The 16219-nt window shown below is 45.9% G+C and overlaps 1 protein-coding gene across 2 annotated transcripts in view; it reads left to right on the top strand.

Moving 5' to 3' along the window:
• The window catches only part of LOC117580505, a 54595-nt gene that overhangs the window by 8964 nt on the left and 29412 nt on the right, over nucleotides 1-16219 (top strand). Inside the window, exons 2-3 of one of the 2 annotated variants that reach the window (XM_034267092.1) lie at nucleotides 4450-4486; nucleotides 8305-8310. In XM_034267092.1, coding sequence (XP_034122983.1) covers nucleotides 4483-4486; nucleotides 8305-8310 — 10 coding nt within the window. In that variant the 5' untranslated portion in view covers nucleotides 4450-4482. Of the gene's footprint in view, nucleotides 1-559; nucleotides 819-4276; nucleotides 4487-8304; nucleotides 8311-16219 lie in introns of those variants that run through there. The other variant, XM_034267093.1, reaches the window with a different exon arrangement.

Genomic DNA, 16219 nt, shown 5'->3' with positions numbered 1-16219 from the left:
GGGGCAAGTTGCGGTTGGACTGCTTGTTGGTTCTTCGAATTCTGTAAATTGAGTCACACACACGGCGGGGCAGGCAAGCAGCCGAACAGCGCTCTGGGGCAAGTAATTTGGGCGGCACGTGGTCCAGGAATAAAAGCTAATAAAAAGAGAACTTCAGTGGAGAAGAAACACAAATAGATCTCGATCAATCAATCAGGCAATTGAGGGACTACTTTGTCGCACCTTCACACTCTGCCACCTTCCCTTACACGTGGCGTATGCGTAATTTTATTTATAGACGAGCAACGAAATGCTGCGACAGAAATATACCAACGTGAAACAATGTAAACAAAGCAGCAGATGGAGAGGGAGAGAGAGAGAGAGAGAGAGAGAGAGAGCAAGAGAGAGCGCGCTCGAGAGAGAGCTTCAACAGAACGCAACAGTGTGATGCAAAAAGCAGCAGCGGGGGCACGGGTAACGGGTAACGGGTAATGGGAACAGGCACTGCGCCTGCGCCGCCAACTGGCAAACTGTTACCAGTATTTGCTGCTGCCACGGCCAGTGCCACTGCCAGTGCCAGTGCTGCTGCTGCTGCTGCTGCGACTAACTCTTGGCCATGGCAACGCTTTAGCCAGCGTCAGAGCTCAGTTCAGTTTAGTTTTGGCAGCGAGCGCAGTTCGACGTAGACACATCTCTCTGCCCCGACGACAGTCGAGCGCCCCGAGCAGACCACGCGCCAGTGCCCAACAACCAGCAGCGAAAGTGTTCAATAAAAAATTAAAATACATAGAAAAAAGCGAGTAATAATTCAGCGTTCAAGTGTGCAGAGTTTTGTCGTGGTAATGAAATATTTAAAATGGAACAGCATGGAGAAACATGTCCAAGCGGAGCGAGCTGTTGGCCCCAGCGATGCTTGAAAATCAATGAAAGTGAAAGTGAAAACAGCATGCCACACACAGACACACAAATAGACAGCTGCTCACACGCACACAGTACACGCACACACAAAGACACACAGCTCGGACCAAGAAGAGAATAAGAGCGAGAGCGAGGAGTCAGTCAGGCAGTCAGGGGCAAAGGCGGAACCAGAGCAAAGTTTCATTTTTTGACGTCATTAATTTGTAAGTGTTGTGTGTGGCAGCAGCAGCAAGAGTGCGCGCGGTGGAAAGTGTCATTGTGTGTGTTTCAGTATGTGTTGCGTGTGTGTGTTTGTTGAGGTGCCAAGTGCTTTTTTTTTTGGGGGGAAAATTAGCCTAACAAATTGGCTGGCAATTAGTGGCAGGGAAAGCAAAGCGAAAGCGAAAGGCAAGCCCACAGGAAAACATGAAAATGGGCAAACAAAAAAGTGTTGCATAACCTGCAGGCGCACACCAACACCATACCAACAGCAGTGCAGCAGGGCTGCTGGCTGACTGGCTGCCTGGCTGCCTGGCATGCCGTGTCCTTGAACGTTTTGCATAAGCTGGGGCGGGTATTGGGACTGGCACAGGGACTGCGACTGGGACTGGCACTGGCACTGGCTCTGTCGTTGTCAGTCAAGCCTACTCCTGCCGCTGCTTGCCATTTGCCTCCTCCTGCTCCTGCTCCTCCTGCCATCACTGGCATTGGCACATTTACGCGACTCGTCGTGCTGTGGCTTTGCCTCTCTGTATGTGTGTTTGTGTTAGCTTAAACAAAAATTCATGGCACGCTAGCTTTGTGCAAAAACATTCGAGTCCCTGTCCATATGGGGTTTACATTATGGCTGGCGGGGCTGGCGGGGCTGGCGGGTATGTGTGGCCCACAGAGAGCAAAAGCGCTACAAAACATTTCTAGGTCGGGTCGTCGCATTTTTTAGGGTTAAAGGTTGCCCAGGCAGCAGGTTGGATGCCACACACACGCACACGCACACGCACACTGACACAGAAACACACACGAGTACGCTTATTTCCCCCTCTGTACTTTTTTTTTGCGTAATTGGGTGGAGAGGCAAGGCGAGGCGAGTCCTTGAACTAGTGTGCCACATAAAACGAGAGTTGCACGAACCTGCGTCACATGGGGCATCATTGCTCTGCCCCAGCTCCGTCTTAAAGCCATTCTACGGATTTATCTGCGTTATCCGCAGGCTTCGAGCTGGGGCTTGGTGTTGGGGCCACAGTCGTTATCGCCCCGCTTGGCGTTATTTACGAGCTCCGTTTTGGGACTGTTTGGGCAACCCTTTCGAAGGGGCAGAGCGAGACAGAGCCACAGTTAAAAGGGAACAGGCACAGGCCATTAACCAAATTGCCCGAAATGCTCAGATGCTTTAAATTATTTAAATGCCAGGGTGCACGAGGGGTGGCGGGGGTAGGGAGGACAGAAAAGAGCAAGGCCAGTTGCACAGCAGAAACTTCTCCGAGGCCGCAAAGAAAGGCAAACAAGCCAAAAGGAGAAAGAGAGAGAGAGAGAGAGAGACCTTGGCAAATACCACAAAAAATAAATAACCAAAAGTGAGCGAAGAGTGGCAGGGACCGGGGGCAGTGGCAATGCCAATGCCACGCCTCCTTATACCCCAAGCGGCTCATAAGTCTTGCTTAGCAACGCTCAAGTGCTCCAATTTTGGGAGACTGATAGAGGGGAGCGAGGGAGCTGTGCCTCGGGGCCGCATTATAATATTTGCGGTTGAGCCAAAAGGTTCACCCAGTTGGCGAAAAAGGATTCTTCGGGCGAGGCTTATATGCGGCATTTTAATTATTTTAAATTGAACCAAAAAACACCCGAAATTTGTGGACCCAACTGGCCAGCTCCCGAATTAAACTGGCCTCCGGTGGCTACCGCGGGAACGTGACCAATCCAGAACGGATTTCGCCTGCCGGCATTTAATTTTATTAGTGCCACAGCCAGCTGCCATTTGCATTAACAAATCAGAGAGCGAGAGAGAGAGAGAGAGAGAGTTGTCGAAGCGTGCGTTATTTTATTTTAATTAAAATGACAATTAAATATTTTTTTTTTGCAACAACAGCACCCGTGGGGTGTATTAATTTTCAATGGAATATTCAGTTACCTCGAATGATACAAATCGATGATTAAATCAACTAATTGCAGCGCTGTGGGCTGCTTTAATTACAAATATTTAGAGACTTTTGGAAGGGAATGAAAATTGTTTGTATTTGTACTACAAAAATTACCAATAATTATCACAAATTTCTCTCGAATTATCCTCAATTTTCCAATCTTACTCCTTCCTATGCCCTAGCCCTAAAGCTCTTCTCATCAATGGCACTCTCCCAGCGCGCTCAAATAGTTAATAACTTTTCGAGCTAATGAGATAGAGCCTGGCTGCGAGCACATTGAATAAATAAACTGCGTTCATGCAAATTTAATCAACCGTTTTGTATTAATCTCATTGTTTGGCATCACCCAAAGAGGGATTAAAATGCACTTACCCCGGATATATTTATGTATAGATGTGCAGCATGCGTTAATTTAAATTCCGCGAGCAAAGCGCTGGCCAACAATTTATTAATTGCGCACCCACAAAATTCCATTCATAGTTCGCATGGGAGGGGGAAGGCCATGCCTGAAAAATTTAAAAATAAAATTGAAAATGTGATAAGCAAGAAAAAACAACACTCTCAGCCAGTTAAAGTATCAATTTTGACTTCGATTTATTTATTTATTTATGGCCTGCCGCACGTTCTCCCTTTTATCCATTTAACACTTGAAACTTTTTCATTGATTTTTTTGTTAAATCATTCAAAAATTAATTCAATCTCGGTTCGATACGCCAAGAACATAACTTGTTCAAATCAGCAATAAATATTGGCAGATGAAGCGGCATTCAGCTTAATGTATGTAAATGTTTGTGTGTGTGTGTATTAAGCAGCGAGAGGGCGAGAATTCAAAAATAATTTGCATATATTATTCGAGCAGAGAAACAGAGACACAAATGCCGTGGCGCTCAAATCCTCCCCGTAAAACAAAATATTTTGGTTAGAATTCAAATAAATGTCATAAATAAATTAAAATTAAAACCCAAATTGCATTCGACTGTCTGCGCATGGGTGTGTGTGTGTGTGTGTGTGGCTGTGGGGGGGTGTGGCTTCCGATAGATAAATAAATAAATTAAATATGCACATTTAAATGGCAATCAAGAGCAGACAAATTGCCAGGAACAAATGGCTAAACAACACTGATGGCAGGCCACATTCCCAACAGATGCCATCTGGCATTTGTCTCACTCAACTGTGTGTCTGTGTCTGTGTCGATGTGTAGCTGCGTGCGTTGTGATAACAAATTTCCTCCTACAATCCGCCTGTTTTTCGTGTAATTTCTGCAGCATTCGAAGAGCAATAAAACAAAAACGCAAATACTTTAAACAAAAACTGTGAATTACAAATACATACGAGTATATACGAGTAGCCATTAAGTACGAAAAGTTCATTCTAAACATGCGCGACTAGGCGTATACGTGATACTAACCAAACCTAACCCAAAAAGCCAAATAACCAGTCGCACAGCCACGACATTGTTGCGTCTAACAAAATGAGTAAGTAGATCAAATATTAGTTATGTTTACCCTAAAATAATCCCCGTAATTTATAGTCAACTAAGTAGCTAAACTGGACACACAGCAGCTGGCTTAGTTAGTAATTTATTTTTAATTACACATCGAGTGAAAAGTATTTGGCCGGCTTTCTGTCATATTTATTCTGTCATCTCCCAACTGCTTCCCAATTCAAACAGCTAAACTGAGTTACTTCGACTAGTTTGGTTTGTTCTTTGTGTAATAGTAAATAATAAATGAAGCACTCAATTGGGACTTCCGAATTGTCTGTCAGGCAAAGTCTGCAGTCAAATTGGCCCAAAAGCTGGGTGAGCCCCAAGCTGGCCATTCTCTGCAGCCGAGGGAGCAATGATAAAAGAGGTTGATGACTGCAATCTCTTCACTTACTGTAACCACAAATGCTACTTGCTTATATTTCAATAAGTGAACCTGTTCCCTGTCTGCCAATTGAACGATTAAATGGCAATAGACACACACACAGAAGACACTTGGGGAACTGTTTCAATGCAATCGAAATGCTGCCGCAAATACTCGTAAGCAAAGCACTCTGGATAATTGCCAGCCAAAGCGAGCGAGTGGAGATGCTTATTTAAGTAATGCTTAATATGCTTGTAATGCAATTTACAGTGCGTATACTTAATGCTGAGCACTTGCACCACAAACAGGGGAAAGCTGCGCAAGCCACCAGCGCACACACAGAGGCAGGAGGCAATGATTTTTGACACAAAATAAACCAAAATACATTTTAACTCAATTTTGTTAAACGCTTCCAATGAACATCGGCAAGAGACGGAAAGGAGAAGGTGGAGAACAGTGGAGAGGCAGAGCCACAGTAGACAGCAGCGGGAGAAGGAGAAGGAGCAGAAGCTGAAGCAGCAGCAGCAGCAGCCGGAGCTTCAGCTAAGCGCATTAAACTTGTATACTTGACAGGCAGCAGGCAGGCAGTAGGAAGAGGCAGGCATTCGGCAGGAGCAAAACGAAACAAAAGACGTAGAATATGGAAGCAAATGGGGCATGGAAGAAACAGCACTCCTGCTCGGATTTACTTGTCAGAGTTGTGCCAGGCTCCAGCTGTCCGTTCGTCTGTGCTGTAGGCCGATTCCATCAGGAGCTTCTATTGATACGATACGCCGGGCGGACTGCCTGCCTGTTCAATGCCCAATGTTTATTGCATATCAATTAAGGGGCAGCCAACGAGCACCGCAAAATGGCAGCAGCAGCATGCTCGTTGTAGAGGTGCCACAGCTCCCCCAAAGCCAATCCTCTCATTGGCAGCAGCTGTAGGCCAGGCTCAAAGTCCCCACGGACTTTGGGGCGGGGACACAGAACGTGTCGAACATTTTGCGCAAAACTTTTCAAGGATTCAAGGATGCGTGAGTGGAGCGGCAGAGAATGTGCGCTACTCCACTCTGTGTGTTTTTGTGTGCCTCCTGCGCCTGTCAAAATCAACTTGAGCGTGCCATAATTTCCACACCAAATGAGTTCAAGTAGAGACAAACGCCGCAGCTTCTCCTTTGCAGCTCGTTCCAGCTGTTCTCCGTCAGTGTCTCTCCTTCTGCCTCCTTTGAGTTGTCCTCGGGGCGGAGGCTGTTGCACGTGTGCGCGCAATTAAAAATGCAGCTTGAGGTTGTCGGGCAAATGTTGATGCCACTTCTTCTGCCACTGCCATCTCCCTTATTCCCCTACTCCGCACCACTGTCACACTCTGGCAGCTGCTGCCCCAGTGACACACAAAACACTAAAAAGAGACTCCCGACTATGCGGCATGGCGCACTCATTTGGCCGGCTTTTCCGCGTTCAATTTGTTGTTTTGCTCTGTAATTAAATTAATGCTCGCTCCGGGAATAGTAACGCAGTAGCGCAGCAGCGTCGTCGTTTTCTACGTAATTTCAATTTCAATTTCAGTTTCACTCGAAAAAGAAAGAAAAAGAAAACAACAAAGCAACACCAACAGGACAGGGAGCAGCGAGCAGGGAGAAAGCGCATTCACCATCCAAATCCCTGACCTGATTTAGTGACTTTTTCCCCATTTTCTCATCAACCATTTGCCCATCCCCCTCCTACTACTCCTCCCCCGCTTTCTCCTGCTTCGTATGGTAAAGCTTTTGCTGCATTTTCTCTGTGCTTTTCTTCGCTTTTGTTGCATTGGCTTTTCGCTTTCCGTTTAGTTACCTTCCACTTTCAATCTTCTCTGCAATCCCTCTGTCTCCCCCCTCTGTGTTACACTGCCAACTGCTGCTGCTGCTGCTGTTTACTTTTTATGCCAACTTTCCATTTTTATTTCTACCGAAAAAGAATGTCGCCCGCCCGTCTGTCGTCTGCCAGCCGAAAAGCCAACATCCCGTCCAGAGATGCCTTCGCCGCTGTCTCTGCCTCTGTCTCTGTCTCTGCCTCTGCCTCCGACTGTGTCCCTTTTTGGCTCGTTTTTTCTTCCGTTCCACTTGCAAATGGCATTAGAACATTTCATTGCTCGGCAGCGCAATGGAAACGTGCCCAAGTCCTCTGTCAGAGCTGGAGCTCGGGCTCTGCTGCGGCCTCAGGTCTGGCCAGCAAAATGCCAAGCGAAATCTATTTTTAACAATTTGCAACATCGTGAAAGTTCCCTGCGACGTCATGTGCCAACGATTAGGGTCAGGAGGGTAGAGAGCGCTCTCCTCTCGCTCTCCCTTTCTTGCTTTAAGGGTATGCCTGGGATGCCGCAGCTGCCTGGGATGCCTGCGCTTTGCTTTCAAATATTTCAGGGAATATTTGTTACCCAAGAATACCTCAACGCTTGGCATCTCTTATCCACCTACTGCCCAAATCTATCATCAAGGAAGTTCCTCATCATTTCAACTCATTTGAAATTCATTTTCCTCTCATGCGAAGTTACTTCCCCAATAAACATTTAAGAGCATGCAAAAGTGTCACCACTGGCAAATGCACAGCCCATTTCCACTTCTCTTCGTTTTGTTGTTTGTCTCTATCTAACCCAAGTTTTGTGTGTTTTCTGCTTAGTCGAGTGCAAGATCAGCTAACTTCAATGGCCCAGAGTCAGGAGCTGCACAGAACCGAAGCGAACCGAGCAGAGCCAGAGCCAGTGCCAGAGCCATAAACATAAACTTGCATTATGGCCAAGCAAATAAAACTGCAGCCAAATGACACGTACAACTGCCACAGATTGTGGGCTAGCGGCAAGGGAGCCAGGAACAAAGCAGGGACTGCGAGTGGTACAAGGACTGCGGCTGGGATTGGGACTGGGACTGGGACTGCCACTGAGGACTGGGACTCGAGGATGTGCCACACTTCTGTGCGATTTACTGCGACTTTGCTTTCGGTTTTCATTTTGTTTTATTCTCGCCCAGGACCTTTTTTGAGGCCATCGATTTTGCAGACAGTCGACATTTTTTTCCTGTTGCTGTTTTTTTTTTTTTTTTTTTTCAGCAAGAAATCGAGAAAAGTGTGTCAATGAAATTGTTGCTGTGTCTCTGTCGATCTCTTTTTCTCCCTCTCTCTGCATTGTCAACACTTTTTTAAAGCCCTGGCAGCTGATGATGATTTGTGGCTGCTGCCACACAGAGACAGCCTCTCTGTCCTTCTCCTGCTTCACGGTGCTGAGGCATAAATTGAAATGCGAATTGGCTAGAGCCGTCACATGCATGTACCACACCCCTATATAAAAATTAAATGGATATATCAGAGCTGCAGGGAGTGGCCAGACATTTGCTGCAGCTTCGACAAGATTTTACTTTGTGCTGGTAGATAAATATCATTCCGATGCCCAGGTCTCTGATTGCTTTTTGGTTGTAGGTAAATCTCAGGCACAATTATATCTACAGACATTAATGAGAGATAATCAAAGAGCGGGAGAGAGCTTATAGTTGGTCAATTTCTTGTGCTGATTGCATTGATTTCTCCACTAGCCCGCCGCCCACTTGGCGAATACGCAACGCGTGCCATAAAGACGGCAACATAATGTATGCCAGGCACAAACACAAAAGACAGACACAGAAGACACAATCAGGCACACAAGCAAATGGGATGGCCAATAAAATGCAATTGCAAATTTATACAAATGTCTTGGAATTATTATTCGTACGATTATTCGTATTTGTATTCGTTTTCTTATTCGTTTATGCCTCTCCTCTTGTCCCTTTGCCCTGTCCTTCATCTCATTGTCATAGTCCTTTCTGTGTCTCGCAATTTCAATTTAATTGTTCTGTCAATGTGTGCGTGTGTCGCTCACTAACTCTCCCTCTCTATCTGTATATTTAGGCTACCATTTGGGTTCGAATTATGGCAGAGAAATAAGCAAATGTTTCAGCCTGTTCTCCCGTTTATGTGTTTATTTTTATTTGCCCAAGGATTTGCCTCACTTCCTGCGCACAAGGGCCCAGAGAGGTTGTGTTAATGGCGCAAGCATATCCTTCTTACACATATATCCTGCGCTGTTATAATAAAGCTTGAGGACCTGCTCCCCGAAGCAATCCTCTGCACCAGCTGCCACATTACGCACCGCACAAAAACAGAGAGAAAGGAAAGTGCGGAGTGGGTAGGAGTAGGGAAAATCGAGAAAAACAACAGCCAGCTGAGCAGAGCATGAGCGAAAAATATGATTTTAAATACATAACAATATAAAGAGGGAAAACAGGGGAAACAGGGTAAACAGAAAATGAACAAGTTTTGTCTCTCTGTCTCTCTGTCGCCCTGTTTTTCTTTTTTATGACCACAAAACAATTTTCCTTTTTTATTTATGATTACACGCGGCCCGACAACAACGATCCACGACCCACGCCCACGGACACACCAAAATATTTATTTATTTGGTTATAAAAATAAGCTCCACTGAATTTCCAGTCGAGTAGCGGTGGGAAATGCCTCAAAATGAAAATTCAATAAGAGCAAAACAAAAAAACAGCGAACCGAGCACGAGGGAACTGAAATGAACTGCAATTTAAATCGAAATCAGCAGGCGGAAAAATATGCAAAGTAATAACAGCAAAGAGAAAGGCAGGAAGGGGGGAATGAGGAGTATCTGTAAGCAGCTGTGTGTGTGTGTGTGTGTGTCCTCTTGCGTGCTCGGACAGTGCAAACAACATGGCCGCAACACGAAAGCTCTGGGCACACACACACTCCACTCCACTCCACTCCACCCTCCAGGCAGCAGTTGCAGCTGCAGCCTCGTTGAACTCATTCCGGAGTCATAAAGTTGGTCACATTCAAATTAAAACTCAACTTTCGCCCGCCTCGAGTGTCTCCTCTTGCTCCACATCCTACTGCTCCTCCTTTGGCCAGTAGTTGGTCGTGAGGCAATTCTTAATGAGGCTTTAGCTACCACCCAACCAAGGCCAGCCAAGGAGCAGAAACTCTTCTCTGTTTGCAGTTAAATTCTTGCCAAAAATGTTGCAACTTGTCTTGGAATCTTCTTCCCTGCTCAAACAATTCAAGCTTCAAGTGGAGCTAACTCGGGGCTAACTTTCATTACTTCAATATTGATCTGCTTCAAAGGTAATCACCAGTAAAATGGTGTTTGAAAATGGCTGAAAGTCCCAGCATTAAGTTTACTTTTAGCAATTATAAATAAAAGATTGAGCCCATCATTGGTGTCGACAAATCAAATATTGCCTACACTTTCAGCTAATTACATTCGCTGCTTAATGGTTCATCGATTCAGGAATAAAATGTTACATGTACGAGCTGAAAGTGGATTTGTTGTGCCTGCCTCACAAGTGCCCCATCGACCCAGTAATTTTGGTGCCCACAGCTCAGCCTGCAATATGGTAATCCCCTGACATTATCACACTAGCTGGTTGGTTGGCTGGCTGTTGGGCTGGTTGGAATTACTTAACTACCTCCAAGTCGCAACGATTTGGGTCGCTCGCCACTTGGCCGCCCACGACGAGTGGCTGGCTCTGTGTGCTGCTGCAGCCGTAATAGCTCTATCCAAAATCGATTTGGGGCAGGTCTATCGACTGCACTCGGATCGTCTAAAAGGCAGCCTCTTGAAGCCTCATTCCATGCTGCCACGCCCACAATTTCATTTAATGCCATGCTTAAAAACTATGCAACGCTTATTTATGGCCACATTTTTGCGTATGCGTGCATTAATTTCGCCTGTGTGTGTGTGTGTGTGTGTGTGCCAGTGTGTCCCTGTGTGTGTTTGTAAATCTGTGTCAACGGCAGCGGCAGCTGCTGGCATGTAGCAGGCCCACATGTAGCACCTCTTACTGCTACTGCTGCTGCTGCTGCTACTGCCCCTGCCGCCTACCAGTTGCATATTTCACTCCATTGTTGCAGCAGCAGCAGCAGTGGTTGCGGTTCATGTTGTTGCATGTCGCGTTGACATTTTTGCAGAGTCTGACATTTTTTCCCTCTCCAGTCCTGCAGTAATTCATACGTATACCTCTACATACATATATGTAAAAATGTATGTACGTATGTATGTATTTATGTACACGCCGCTCCTGCAGTATAAAAAGTTATCAGATGCAGTCGCCCGTCACGACAGCAATTTCTCATAAAGAGTACAAATTATGAACAATTAAATTAAACACAAGTTTCGCTGCGTTGCGTAGTGCTGCCTGCTCCTGCCCAGCCTGCCACTGCCACTAAGTGCAGCACACAAAAATTAAATGCTGAAATTGTTTCGGTTACGGGTCGCAGGCTGCAGCTATAATGGCATGCAATATGATAATTATTTTGCACATTTTTCATTTGCATTATGAAAATTATTATTGTGCCATTGTGCAGCAGAATTTCAACTTTAAACAAAAGTTATGTTTGAAAACTTTGTGTGGAATTTTCTTTTAGTTTATTGTTGAAGGAATGCCGGACGTAATAATAATCATATTATTGTGTAGTTACCTTTTGGCTGGCTGATGATTATTGAATTAGCAAGGAATTGGCAGTCCATTCGATAGTTCGAACTATTCCAAATCTTTTCTACTCTACAGAATCTTTGCAAAAAGAAATCCTCCCAATTTGCATATCTTTCATAGATTATTAAAATTACCAATTTATCTCCCACTTAACGCTTTGCCAGGCCCATTTAATATCATATTTATATTGCAAATATACCTGGGAATTATCCCACAATTACTCCTCTTCGACTACACTTTTTCTATCATCCAAAGACTGCTCGCAAAAGTTCCCAAAATGCAGCAGCAGCTCCGTTGCCATAAACCAATAATCTCTCAATTCCTAAAACTAAACTTTCACCCGAGAGAAAATAGTGTAACTTTTTGAGAACATTCCACGAAAGTTTCCCATTTCCCAGACCCCAATCGATGGCATAACACACACAAAAAAGTCGAGCAAATGGAATGCAAAGAAGAAATGGTAGAAAAATAGCAATCAGCATATGCAGAAAATATAATGGGGAAAATGGAAAATGAGAACTGCGAAATGGAGCATAAATCCACAGAGCCACAGCCTGGACCTGCGGCTTTCGGGGCTCGGCTCTCTCCTGGGCGTGTCTCAGCACCTGCCCTGCCGCCGTGGAGTATGTGGCGTCGGCGTCGAAAACAAAAGGACATGGCAAAAAGAACTTGAAGGATACGCTGCTCTCATCATATCGCATATAAAAAAGGCTCCTACAAGAAGGCAAAGTAAAGTGGCAAAGTGCTTGAGCTGCCATCGAAATGCATTCGGCGTATATGGATGGTTGGGGAGACTCCTTTTCCTTCTGCAGCCACAAAGCAAACATATTTTCATTTTAAGCGCTTCGGCATAAGGGGGAAAACTCATTAGAGCGCTGTGAAAATAACTCGAAGCCAGACCAAGGCGAAAGTCAAAGGAGGAAAAGGCAGCAGGCAGCAGGCGGCAGGCGGCAGGCAGCAGGGATATAAAATTGAAAATTTATAATATCCGCTTACATAAGAGGAGCAGAGCAGGAGGAGCCGAGACGTCAGACTCTCCACTTGAAATGCTGTTGATGTTTTCATGCGGCAAGCTACGAGTGCGAGTATCTATGGATATTCTATGGAAATCCAACAGAAAGACAAAGATGGAGCAACAGCCACTTGAATTTTCTTGCTGCAAGAGCTAAAAAGGAAATGAGGAATCTCTCTTATTTTATTAAAAACTTATCAAGAAAAAAAAACGTTGCCAAGTGGCAGAAGGAAGCCATGAGAAGCAATGTCGAACGAGGCATTAGCCCATTAGTAGCGTGTCTGTGTGTGTCGGTGCTTCCTTCCCGTGCATTAGCAACACTTAAGGACACTTTTGCAGCAGGAAGCAGACAAGCAACTTGCCAGGAAACTCCAACATTAAGTTAATTTGCAACGTGCACAGCAGCACAAATCGTGGGATAAGCAACCAAGTGGCTTTAGATCCCTAGAAAAGTATTTCATAGTCTTCGCTGCCACTTGCCACATCGATGAGTTAGTTGGCTGCTCCGCCGCCGCCGCCGCCGCCGCCGCTGAATTTCAAGCGATTGGTAGTGCAGTCACGAGGACGCCCACACCAAGCCAAGGCTGCCCTTGATTAGGCCATCACAGTCGATGAGCAGCAACATCCTTGGCTGTGCCGTTGTGCCATTATGTTGCCAATTGCATTGCCATTTGTCACTCGAAGCACAGCTCGAAATTGGCTGGAAAAGGCGACACTAAGCTGCAGGAATTGGTAAATGTTTCAGCCGAGAATTTATGCCCCAACAATCCTTTACCTTTGCTTGAAAATTACCCAATAAAATACCTTAAATAAGAAAAGACTTTCCTTAGAAGTTCTCCACTTAAGCAGCAGCTTCTCGTTGCTCCAAACAAAACCATAAAATAAAATAAAAACTTATTTGCGTAAATTCTCGTCCCTTTTGGTAAACCCTTCGAGCAAAGATCATTGCCATTCGCAGAAACTCATGCATAAATTAGCATTTAAATGTTAGTTGCCATAAATAATACCGGTAGCTACTTAGAGACATCCCCGCTGAGATCCCTGGCTCTCACAATAATTCATTTCGCTGACTTTTGGTCCATCGCTGACAGTAACAAGCGACATTTACGACTGGTTTTGTGGGTCAGAGACAGACAGTAAGCTCGGACATCCGCTGGATATTATCCATTAGGATGATTACAGTGATTAAAGGCACGTCCTCCTTCCTCCCGCTGCTGCTGCTGGTTGTTTTGCTGTTTGTCTGTTTATGCAGCTGCGCCAATTGGGAAACGGAACGTGGCCAAATTAGGAGCAAGACGTTGGACACACTGCAGTTGTGGCTGGCTGGCTGGAGATCCGCGTGCTCTCTGTAGCTCCCTGATGCGGAAGTGGCAAACGCAAACGAACTAACCAAGAGCCACTTACTTACATCCATAAGCCACAGGGAATGGCAGCAGACCACAGAGGCAGCCAGCGCCACACACACACTCACCCACACAACTGAAAAAGAAGGAGCAAGCGACTCTACACGCGCCTTTTGCTATTTACTCAGAGGGAAAATCCCCACAAACTGCCAGGCCCAACCCTAGCCTGTCGCTGCATGGGTTAGCAGAGACTCTTCGGAGAGGCAGACAAATAGCAAAACCCGCGGGGCAAACTGCAGCACAGTCCCCTTTCCAGAATCCTCCAAAAACTCGTCACAGTTGCTTTATCCCTAGTCCCAGACCAGACTCCTACGTTTTGTTATGCAAGCCGCTTCACACTTCCTGCTCGACAGGATGCTGCTCGGCACCGCCCCGCACCCTTGAGGCACCTTATCAAGTGCCATTTTTCATGCAATGCTGACGCCATCGTTGTCATCGTGCTGCTGCTGCTCCTCCTCCTGGGCGCTGCTCCTGCTCGTCGTCGCTTTGTCAAAACCACGAAGTTATCCATGGAGCCGTGAGCATATTGTCTTGTGGCTCGGGCGCTACTGCTTTTTGGGTGTGTGGCTTGGGCGTGGGCGTGCTAAAGTTTTCTTCTTATCCCCTTTTTTTTATCACACATGCCGGGCAGATCCTCCTGCAGCGCACAAAGGCAGCCCACAGACACAGCCGCAGCTGGAGATGAAGCTGAAGCTGGAAGGATTCCTGCTTTGCGTGCGGCTTTTGTCTTGGAATCCACACCAAAGTGGCTTTTGTCCCATTGTCTCTTCGCCCCTGATTGGACAGGCAAGAGGAGGCAGCAGACAGCAGGAGGCGGCAGGAGGCAGGAGAATTGTCTACAAAAATCGATGAAATAATCTCTGGCTAATTGGTTGAATGGGCAACTTTTCCCACAACTGAACTGGACTCTCAGTTCTGCTCTGCTCTGCTCTGCTCTCTGCTCGCTCCTTTGTCTCCCCCAAAACGTGAATGAAAATGCCCAGTGGAGAGTCCATGGCTTGGCATTGTTTTGTCGACTGACCTCCTTAAACCTGTCGCCAGGGCACGAGCACGGGCACTCCCCAGAGTCCCATTGCACTCCACTCGGATGTGCTTTGCATGCTCCAGTTACCACTCTCCAGCACTCCAGGACTCCAGTGCTCCAGGACGAGGCTCCTTCAGCCAGGCTGCTGCTCCTCCAACTTTGCCGCAACTCGAATGAGTTCTATCAGCACCTGCCATGGCCTGCTCCTTGCTCCCTGGCCCCTAGCTTCAGCGGTTCAACTTTCAGCATTAAATATGTGGCCAGAACCCCCAGGCGGTACCCCCCAAACCTCTCCGTTCTGCTTTATGGAAAAATATTACACGGAGATTTAAGTTTTTTCGAGTTCTGCCGCTTAGCCGCCATTTACCTGGCCAACAAGGGGCCTGGGATCGGGTTGAGTGGGGTTGCGGGTTGGGTTTGTGGGTTTGTTGGTTGTACGTGGGCATGCCCCATTGTTGTAGTTGCGATGACACAGATATTATTGTCTGAAAATCGTGTGGTTATTTTTTTTGCCGGGGAATTTCCTCTAGAAATATATGTAGATATATTTTTCCGCTATTTTCGCTTCTAATTTAACTGAAATGTTGTTTTTCCATTGTGGTTTTTGTGGGTTTTTATGTTACATGCATAAATACATACTCGTATGTAAATATGTAAAAATGTATGTGCACATTTATGTATGCTTTGCGGTTAACCCAACCATTTTACATACATATTTACATCCTCATTGTGCCGCTTCCCTTCCCGCACCACTTTCCCATATTGTAATTGTTGTCGTTGTAAATGTTTTTGTGCTTTGTAATTATTTGAAGTGGTTTGCCATCTTCCATCTGCCACTCCAACTGTGTCTCTCGCTCTCTGTGAACTCTCTGGAGAGACATTGAAGCGCATTAAAATTCCTTAAATTTGCACAGAAATTCTTTCCTCAATGTTGCTTCTTAACAGCCAACAACATTTGATCCCCTCCGCATCAATCGTTCTTTCAACAGCAATAAAACTTCAAAAATCGCAACAATTGACTGGCACAACTTTTGCCAAAGACTTTAAGTACCAAAAATTTACGAATTCTTGCAACAACAAATCCTCACTCTCCGCTCTCTCTTTTCCTCTTCTAAACCCTCTAAAAAGACGCGAATTCATGCTCTGCCATTTCCGCAGTTTTGAATGCAATTTTACTGCCATAATTCAAGGCGAAGAACGCAACTGCAGTTGCAGCTTGCTGGCTGACCACAAAACTGAGCCAGCGTTGCTCTGAGTTATGGCCAAGGACCCCAGACCCAGCTCCAAGCGGCATGTGGCATGTGGCATGTGGCATGCGTGGTGCGTGCTTGCGTGCCGTCTGATTGATGGCTATACTTGGCGCTAACAAAACGAAATTCGCTTTACCAAATTTCGCCATTTTGCCACTTGGCCACAGAC

This window comes from Drosophila guanche, unplaced genomic scaffold, assembly GCF_900245975.1.
Source record: "Drosophila guanche unplaced genomic scaffold, DGUA_6, whole genome shotgun sequence".
Classification (NCBI taxonomy): domain Eukaryota; kingdom Metazoa; phylum Arthropoda; class Insecta; order Diptera; family Drosophilidae; genus Drosophila; species Drosophila guanche.
The sequence above is the reverse complement of the archived record's forward strand: the minus strand, read 5'-3'. Positions and strand labels throughout refer to the sequence as shown.